Genomic DNA, 10,750 nt, shown 5'->3' on the forward strand with positions numbered 1-10,750 from the left:
CGTTATATGTTCTGTATGATTTTTCACTTTATTTAGACTTTTATATTTTGTTGAACATTATATATGCACTTCATGTAGTATTCATAATATATTTTATAAATTTATTTAGATTTATTGTTTTTAATATTAATTTATATTTTATTTTTAATGTATCTTAATAAATTATATTTAGTATGTAACATAATAATGTTTAATTAAAATTATTAAAAATTAATTAATTGCCATTTTTTTAAAAATTGAAAAAAAAAATTATTTAAGTTTTTGTGACGTCATTTTTATACTTGTCGTCGCAAAAAAATTTGAATTATTTGCGACGACTTTTTGAAATTCTCGTCGCAAAAAATATTATATCACGACAAATTAACCAACGGTGTATTTGCGACGACTGTCGTCGCAAAAGAAAAATGTCGTCGCAAATATATTTGCGACGACACTGTGTCGTCGCAAATAAAGTATTTGCGACTATTTTTTTGCGGCGACATATCTGCGACGACATGTCGTCGCAAAAAATACTATTTGCGACGACATTAGGGTTTTTGCGACGACTTTTTGTCGTCGCAAAAATCCCTTTTTCTTGTAGTGTATCCAAGTCGTCACTAAAAGAAAACAATCAATATGACAGCATATCATCGCCAATTAGTTGTCGCTGTATATCCGTTACTGAATATAGATTTACCAACGACAAATAGTCGTCGCTAAATACATATGTAGAAAGACAAATTGTGGTCGCTAAATACATATGTAGAATGACAAATTGTCGTCGCTATATTAAATTCAGAACCTTTATCGTTGAAAAGCGGTCAGAATTTCATTCCATATTTCACTGTTTTATATTCAGTGACGACATATTTCAAAATTTTAGTTGCTAATTTTTTATAAACAATGCATTAAGGAAATAATGTAATCAACTATTGATGAGTTATATACTGTCTATTTTTAGGATGTAAATATACTGTCCATAAATAACTTTATGTATTTTACGCACTTAGTAGTAGAGCACTAACTCTCCTGATCATGTACATTGTATATATTATTATTCTCTGCTAATGAAAAGTACGAAAAGCCATTTTCTTCAAACTCTACTCTTCTCAAAATCACATACAATGATGACTTTTTGAAATTAGTTGTCGTGAAAAGTTTTTTATTTTTAAATATATTTATACATAATAATTAGCAACGACTAATTTTAAAATAGTTGTTGCTGAAAGTTGTTTTTTTTCTAAAATTTTTTAATACTTTTTAATTAATTTTCTAGTTTTTAATTTATTATGTAAAATGTAATTTAATAATTAGATTTCATAAATTAGTCATAGTATTAGAAGTTCAGATGACGTACTAATATGCAAGGAACATTAATGTCTGAAAATATTGTATCTAATACACTAAAATAAAGTAACAAGTCTCTAAAAACAAGAAATAACATCTAATTGGCCCCTAAGTTTGCGGCATCATTGTCATCGTCGCCGTTGGCCGATGATGGTAGTGGTGGTTGAAATGCACGTGGCGGGGGAGGGACATAGATGTTGGCTCAGTTGAGGCGCGTGTAGACCTGTTGAAACCGTTGAGAAAGCTCCTGGTAATTGGGCTGTGGCGGCTGATGCTGACGCTCAGGAATGGGAAACATGTTCCTCTAAGAGAACGTTTAATACTTTTAATTAAATTTTATGACATTTTCTAATAATTTTTATAAACATTTTTAATTAAATTAATACAATTAATTTTATGACAATAGTTTTTACTTTTTTATTTAGAAATATTTATGGTATCATGTACTTTTATTTCACCAGTGAAAATAAAAAATGTATTTTTTAAAAATAAACTGCGAGAGAAGGAGAGCTGCATCAAGTTTACTAAGAACATCCCACTTAAATTGACACGTACTCAGAAAACCATCCATCACTAAGCCCTACCCGAATATCATTAAAGTAAAAATGTCTTTTGAATTGCTTATTACTGGTGAAAAGTGAAGGTTTATTTGTATAACGTACAAGCACTTATGGGATTTGGCGGCCTCCTATAACAACTCATTTCTATTACTCTTCATCTTTTATTATTATTTTTTTTCAAATATCAATTAAATTAACTTTTTTAATTACCATTAAACTTTCTGCAGTTTCCAACCGCCCAAAACAACACTCCTATTTACTGAAGAAATAAATTACACGAATTGTGGCTTATCTTTTTGTATATGAAGCCAAGTCATATTGTTATATTCTTAGCCAAAAAAAAAAAAAAAAAATTTTCCTACTGTTTATTTATTCAATTTTATTTTCATTTTGCCTACATTTTATTTTCTTTTGAATTGGTCAAATAGTAGTTTTGAATAAATAATTCACATGTTAGCATAACTTTAGATTTGGAGTAGCAGTTGCAATTACTTGTTATTTAAAGCTAAAGAATAACTTTTAAAAATATATATATATATATATATATATATTGATATAAATAGTTGGCATGTTACGGGAGAAGGAGAAAGGAAGAAGAAGATTGGTCCAATTATAGTAAAAAAAACAAATTTATTAACACTTTTTAATCTTATATCAAGAGTTAAAAAGACAATATTGAATCAACATTTTTTTTGGCCGCGAGATTTTGATCTAACGGTTTTATTAGCGTACTTCACTGATGTAGTAAAAGTGCATGCTCCACCATAAAAACTTCCTTTTTATTTTCATGCTGATCACTTTTATGTATTTAACTCTGAATCCTAATAAGCTATTCTGTATGACTTGACAACTCCACATCTTTTATTTTGAAAAGTGCTTCATATATAAAAATAAAATAAAATAAAAAGGATAAATACCTAAATATCCATTGATTTGTGACTAAGAATTCAAGATCATAGGACTTGAATCCGATCATTCATTCAGAATGTCAGACAATATGATTTTTATTAACCAGTTTATTCACAAAAAAAGTCAGGAAATTAGAGATTAATTACACGTCGATTCCATCATAATATTAAGAGAATTAAAAAAATAATAATTATAAGAAGAGCGACCATTGTTATTTCATTTTTATAAAGATTTAACTTCCTTAAATATTGTGTCACTAACATATTTACATTCTAACCATCCTAAATGGAAATGACATTTCACAAAAAGGAACTTTCATTGCGCAAAAATTCACTCAAAAATCAAAAAACCTGCCCATTCCACCAATCCTTCTACCCAGACTACGCCGCCAGCCCAAATAGTGCAATTCATCGCTCCATTCACCGCCGAATGCCGCCGTCTTGTCCATAAATCTGTGAAGAACCTCAAGTAAATTTCATTAATCTTCTCCTTTTTATATAAATCTGAGTAATATGGATGTTGTGTTGATGTTTTTTTGGTAAAATTTGTTAGGTTGATGATGAAATTAGTTTAAGTTTTGTGGTTTTGAGTATTATAGATGTTGCGTTTTTATTGTTTGTCTTGAATTTGCTAGGTAGATGATGAAATTTATTTAGGTTTTGTGGTTTTGAGTTTTATGGATGTTGAGTTTTTGTTGTTTGTCTTGAATTTGTTTGGAGGATGATGAAATTTGTTTAGGTTTTGCAGTCTTAACTAATATGAACGTTGGGTTTTTATTGTTTGTCTTGAATTTGTTTTGTAGATGATGGAATTTGTTTTGTAGATGATGAAATTTGTTTAGGTTTTATGATTTTGAGTAATATGGTTTTTAGTATTATAGATGTTGGGTGTTTGTTGTTTGATAAAATTTGTTAATGTTAATGATGAAATTAGTTTAGGTTTTGAGATATAGAGTAATATGGGTGGTGGGTTTTGTTGTGTGTTTTGAATTTGATATGTAGATGATGAAATTTGTTTAGGTTTTATGATTTTTAGTAATATGGTTGTTGGGTTTCTGTTGTTTGTCTTGATTTGTTATAGAAATGGACTATAATTTATGTGTTTGTGTAAGTGAGAATTGTTTTTTTGTATAGAAATGGATAGAAAATGGATGTTTGTAAATAGGTTAAGTAATGAATATGAGAAAGGGGTTCAAGAATTTATTTCCTTTACAAAGAATGCAATGAAAGGGAATATGATTCGTTTTAGGTGTGTGCAATGTGACAATAGTAGAAGACTTAGATTCCATTTGTTTTGATATGGCATTGATCGGACTTATCAAACATGGATATGGCACAGTGAAGATATTCTAAGTTCATCTTCGGTGGTTAGAGGAATTGAGTAGAATGATGATGATATTGATCATGAAGATGATGGAAGTAACATAGTTGATATGATTATGATATGGAGGAAGAATTTGTGCACCGACTAGAGTTATTTTAGAATTAGATGATGGATGATGCCGAGACACCATGGTATAGTGGGTGTAAGAAGTATACCAAATTTTCCGGATTAATTAGATTGTGGAACTTGAAAGCGTCAAGTGGGTGGTTAAATGCAAGTTTCACAAGACTCTTAGAATTTCTAAGAAATTCACTTCCGGATAATAATCAAGTGCCGGGTTCTATGTACGAGGCTAAGAAGACATTGAGATCTATAGGGATGGATTATGAGAAAATACATGCACATTCAAATGATTGGGTGCTATATCGGAAAGAGTGTGAAGACTTGGATGAGTGTCCAGTGTGTCACGAGTCTAGGTGGAAGAAAGGTAAGAAACCTTCCAATGTGAGAAAATATGTGCAGGTAAGAAACATTCCGATTGAACCAAGATTAGAGTGATTTTATCAAAATCAGGAGCATGCTAAAAATTTATCTTAACATTATGATAAGAGGGTCGACGATAGCATGCGATGACACCCTGGTGATTCTCTACAGTAGAAGACATTTGATGCAGAGAATCCTGAATTTAGTACCGAACCTAGGAATGTCAGCCTTGCCTTATCGGCTGATGGGATGAATCCGCATAGTAATTTAACAATAAGCACAGTACTTGGACTATCATCCTTGTAAACTACATTCTTCCCCAGACTTGTCTATGAAACGGAAGTTCCTAATGTTGACCTTGTTGATTTCTAGACCTAATCAACCGGGAAATGACATTGATGTCTACTTGGCATCATTGATTGACGAGTTGAGGAGATTGTGTTTTCTGCGATGATTTCTTCGTACTTCGAGCAATGTTGATGTAAACAATTAATGACTTCCCTACATATGGAAACCTATCTGGCTACTCGGTTAAGAGTTCCATAGGTTGCTTTGTTTGCATAACAGAAACATTTTCGATCTGGTTGAAACGTGAAAAGAAGACAGTGTACGATGGCCATAGAAGATTCTTTCCTATGAATCATCGATACCGCAAATAAAGAAAAGCTTTTAATAGTAAAATAAAAGAAAGACCATCTCCAAGACCTTTGACAGGTAAACAAGTGTTTGAGATGGTCAAGAACATAAAAGTGGTATTCAAGAAGAAAAAAAGAACAAAAAATGAGCCGGTGATCAGATCTTAGAAGAAAAAGTCAATTTTTTTCGATCTTCCATATTGGAGTTCATTGTTAATTTGCCATTGCTTAGATGTCATCATATTGAGAAGAATGTTTGTGAGTCGATGGTTGGCGCGCTACTTGACATCCCTGGTAAAACTAGAGTGTAGCCTCAATGCATGGTTAGATCTCATGGAATTGAACATTAGAGGTGACTTGGCTCCTGAGGAAAGGGGCTCCCACACTTACTTACCTTTGGCTATGTACAAATTATCGAGACAAGAAAAGAAGAAATTCTGTGAATGGCTTTCTTCTGTCAAAGTTCCAGAAAGGTATGAAAACCAACATATTCATCAAACTTTAAGAACTTGGTGTCAGTGAAAGAATTGAAGCTGACTGGGATGAAGACACATGATTGTCATACTTTGATGCAACAACTGTTGCCACTTGCTTTGCGTGGGATTCTAACAAAGGAAGTCAGATTTGTACTTACTAAGTTTTTATACTTCTTCAACTCCATATGTTCCAAGGTAGTAGATCCAATGATGTTGGATACACTACAATCAAAGTTGGTGATGACCTTGTGCATGCTAGAGAAGTATTTTTCACCATTATTTTTCAACATCATGATTCATCTAACGGCACACTTAGTCTGTAGGCCAATATACTTGAGGTGGAAGTACCCTTTTGAAAGGTACATGAAGATTCTAAGAGGTTATGTTAAGAATTGAAATAGGCCGGAAGATTGCATCATGGAAGTTACATAGCTGAAGAAGCTACAGAATTTTGCTCGGAGTACTTGTCTAACACAGAAGTAATTGGTTTACCAAAGAAGGTAAACATGGAGCCAAAAGGTAAATCTTCCAGTATTCCTTCCTCGGTTCCTCACGAAGCATGGGAACAAGCTTGTCTCTACGTGCTACATAATGCTCGTGAGGTTGAACAATACATAGAGGTCCACAAAAAACAAACAAAGGCAGTAAATCCAAAAAGAGGGAGAAATGAGAAGTGGTTGCAAGATGAATGTAACCGGACATTTAGATAGTGGATAAGGACACACATTTGCTCCAAGGTTCGCGAATTAGAAAATGAAGGAGTGTCAAAAGACTTGTTTAAGCTAGCTAGAGGACCCTCGTCGATGGTAATGAAGTACATGTCGTACTCAATAAATGGCTAGACGTTATACACTCAGGAGAGAGATGAGAAGCACCCGGTCCAAAATAGTGGTGTTACTCTCCGAGGCGATACTGTGCATATTTCGTCTGTAAAAGACAAGAATCACGTATATGGAACAATAACCTACTACGGTTTTGGGGAGGATATATGGAAACTTGACTATTGCGGATTACGAGTGGCACTGTTTATGTGTAAATGGGTCGGCGATAATTATTTGAACGTCGATAGTAACGGTGCTATAGTGATTGACTTTATAAGAATGGGCTACAAGAATGATCCTTTCATTTTGGCGACGCAAGCAAAACAAGTTTTCTATACAGCCGATATGATTTAGAGTTGTCATTAGTTGTTCCCATGAAGCCAAGAGCTATTCGTGATGGATAAGAGAATGATGATGATTGCAACGACATTACATTGGTGAGTAGAGGTTTGGCACCTGTTGACGAGGTTGATGTTTTCAATGATGATGATTCAGACTTTGTCCGTTTATATGTTAAATGGACATGTGTTGAAAATAATAGAAAGAGAAAAAATGATAAACTATATGCTGTTGTAATGTATATGAACAATTAATTAATATGTTATTGTAATATTAATCATAAACTACATTTATTGATGTATTATTTAATATTTATAATTTATTTTTATTTAGAAATTTAATATTTTATTTTGTGGTTATAATGGTTATGTGAATTGTGGCTAAAAAGATGATAACATGGGGATTAATAGGCCAACTCATGTGGCAACAAAAAAAATCACGATTTTTTTTATTTGAGAAGAGATATAACGAAGATTTTTTCATAAACTTTTCACTCAGAGGCGGAATATTTTTTTTTATTTCCCTCCAAAATTTGAAGTGTTCACAACTCACCTACTAGAAAATTCCACTTCCTTCACTTCCCGCTATCTATTTTCCCACTTCCCACTTCTAATCTATATGATTTCCTCTCTACTCATTTTACAATTTGCCTTCTCTCCTCCCATTTTTCTCTGCTTTTTGGCCTTGTTTTTTCATAACTAAGTCACAACTCAAGTTTTATTACTACAGTATTTTCTCTCATAAAAATTTAAATTAAATTTTTTCTACAGCGTTTTTCACTCAAATACACAACTCAAGTTCTTAACTTAGTTGTTAAACAAACATACCCTTAAATCTTTCCCTCACCATCTCTCCACAGCACTCTCTTCTACGTATTCTAATTTTGGTATGTACCTCTCTCTCTCTCTCTCCTCACTGAATTATCCTCTTCCCTTTCTCTTTCTCCCCGCCCTAGTTTTCCTTTTTCTTCTGGCTCTGGCAGAGTGTTTTCTTCAAATTGAAGTAGCAAATTCGTCTTCTTCTAATTTCTGAAAGCCCATACTTGGATCAATAATTTCACAACCCAGCATCGTCACCATCGGCAACAACAACTCTAATTAATACTCCCAAAATGACAGCGATATGATCAAATGATTGTTTGCACGGCCTAGTCTCTCTCTCTCTTTCTCAATGATGTTTAGTTAATTTGTATTTTTTTTTTTTGTAGGCTCTGTTGCTGCCCTAGTTCTGCAACATGAAAAGATTAATGAACCTGAGCAAGATATATTTTCAAGATTTTGGACGGACGTCAATGAGGCGAATTGTTCACTAGAATAACTATTTCCTTTTTGTTTTTGCTTGAGAATTGAAAATTGTGACACAGACTTGTACTACACCATCAATGAAAACTATTCATTTTCTCTTTATCTCATTTAGAGCATCACGAATGCAATGCTATAATTAATGTACTAATTGTAAAGTTAACATTTGAGTGCAAAAAACATTCTTCAATACAATTATATTTGTTGTGTCAAATTTTCTATATACTATACTTTATGGTAAATTTCTCATCAAATATAACATATGAGAAATTTTGTATTTAATTGTTATTAGTTGAAATGTTTACTTTTCATCTAATCATTACAGCTTTTGTATTTTATAATTATTTTAAAAATAAAAGTTTATTTTTGCAACTTTCAAACCTTAATAATTATGGGAAAAAATAAATTTACCATTTTAAATAGCATTATGCATTGAAAAAAAAAATGAAAATAGCATACCATATTATACTTTTTGATGTTAAATATATAATTAGTATTAGTATTTGCATTAGAGATTGTATTAAGTGGGGTAAATGACAATTTTGTGTATAGTTGTGTTGATCCCGAATTTTAATGCATTTTGTTTATATAAAAGAATAATCCAAATAGAATTAAACGCGAAAAATCTCTTTAAAAGTTAAAAACATTATCCTAAAAAATAAAAAAAATAATTCACTAATGTTTTTATTGGAGACTAACTATTTTGTCTTTTAATGTATATTGGTCTCCTCCGAAGACCCAACAGCAAAACTTTTAACGACTGCGACAAAACTTTCAGGACCAAGGAGTGACTAAAGTTTTTTATTCCCAAATTCTCTTTTGCTTCTACATTTGCGTACTTACGATAGCTGGTTATTAAGTCCGTATCTGAAACCCTCACGATACTCAATAGATCATTTAATTGATAACACCAATTGACTTTTTCTCACCATTGCGACGTGTCGTCCAATAAACCGATCTATATCCAACCCTAACCTATCCTATATATATTACCAAATCTAATCTAAGTGTACAGAAGCATATATCAAACATCGCAAATATCAAAATCGACAAGCTACAACATTGTTTCTCAAGTTCTTCATATTAGTACACAAGAAAAAATGAAGTTGAACAAGAATTTGATCAGAAGGCTAAGCCTTGTATGGCTCATCATGGCGATATCAGCCGCTTCAGCACAGAATTCCGCTGTGCTGGACAGTTCTGGACAGCCCCTCCGACGCGGCGTGGAGTACATAATAAAGCCCGCGATCACTGACAACGGCGGACCTTTCACCTTGATCGACCGGAACGGCTCGTGTCCTTTCTACGTTGGGCAACGGAACGTCACGGCAGACGGGATTCCCGTCACGTTTGCGCCTTTCGACGACGGAGAGAACGTGGTGAGAGAGCTAAGCAGCTTCAAGGTGGCGTTCTCCGGCGCCACAACCTGCGAGCAGTCGACAACGTGGAAGGTCGACCACAGCGGGAAGGTCGACGGACGGCGACTTATCGCCACGGGAGACGACCTGAGATACTCCAATTATTTTCTCATCAATAAGTCTGGAGAGTTGGATGGTGTCTACATAATAGATTGGTGTCCGGCTGATGTCTGTCCCATTTGTAAGTTCATATGTGGGTCTCTTGGTTCTTTGTTTGAGAACGGCCAGTTGTTGGCGGCTTTGGATGGCTCTGCTTTGCCACTTGTGTTTGATAGAGTAGTTTAAGTTAGGGTTAGTGTGTCTATATATAAATATATATATATATATATATATAGCAGTGGTTTTGTGACTATAATAAGTAATAAATGGATCTTATATAGATGAGATGCAATGCCTTATTTCAGAAATAAAATATAATTCAAGCACAACCAGTCTGGTTTCATAAGAGGTTTCTATAACTTACAAGTGTTTATTTTGTCATTAAGAGAAATGCGTACTGCTGTCTTGCTATACCTACAGCGTCTTGAATTAATAATCATAGACATTGAAATATTATTACACTTTGTGGATTGAATATTGTTGGCCCACTCATTTGTCCACATATTTTCTTTTAATTTCTTATACATATAGCAATTTTACTCATCTGAAATGAAAGTTACAATCATAAAGTATATAAAAGTAGGATGATCGATTTTAACAAACAATCCTTTACAATAAACATAAACGTTGCATTTATTAAAGAACAATTAGTTAATTCTTTCCAATTGGCAACGTTACTCGATCGGTAAAAGAGATGAAAAAGAACCCTAAAAATAAAAGAAGAATCTTTGGCCGTTAAAATCCCCTCCACTAGTACTCCTAATGTATAGCTCTTCTTATTCATACAATAACGAACAAGCTGTTTGTGTTAAGCTCCCCTTCTCCTTAGAGCTTATTGATCTTGCGCTCAGAACTACGTACAAATCTGACAAAAACCAACATAAAAACACACATATATGAAAAGGTAAATATATAAAAAATAATAATTAGATCAAAATCTGAGTTACGATAACAAAATAAAATTAAACGACACTTTTTGCTATAATTTTTTCAGAAATTGTTTTTGAATGTACTTCAAGAAAACGCAATAAGGAGGTTTTCGAAAATGGCCGCAGAATGT

The 10,750-nt window shown here is 32.9% G+C and overlaps 1 protein-coding gene across 1 annotated transcript; it reads left to right on the forward strand.

Annotated features, from left to right (window-relative positions):
• Positions 1-9,202: 9,202 nt before the first annotated feature.
• LOC21394260 (21 kDa seed protein) lies at positions 9,203-10,172 on the forward strand. Its single transcript, XM_010099920.2, has one exon. The coding sequence runs from the start codon at positions 9,274-9,276 to the stop codon at positions 9,874-9,876; it is 603 nt and encodes a 200-aa protein (XP_010098222.1). The 5' UTR covers positions 9,203-9,273; the 3' UTR covers positions 9,877-10,172.
• Positions 10,173-10,750: the final 578 nt, after the last annotated feature.

Source organism: Morus notabilis, unplaced genomic scaffold, assembly GCF_000414095.1.
Source record: "Morus notabilis unplaced genomic scaffold, ASM41409v2 Scaffold1276, whole genome shotgun sequence".
Classification (NCBI taxonomy): domain Eukaryota; kingdom Viridiplantae; phylum Streptophyta; class Magnoliopsida; order Rosales; family Moraceae; genus Morus; species Morus notabilis.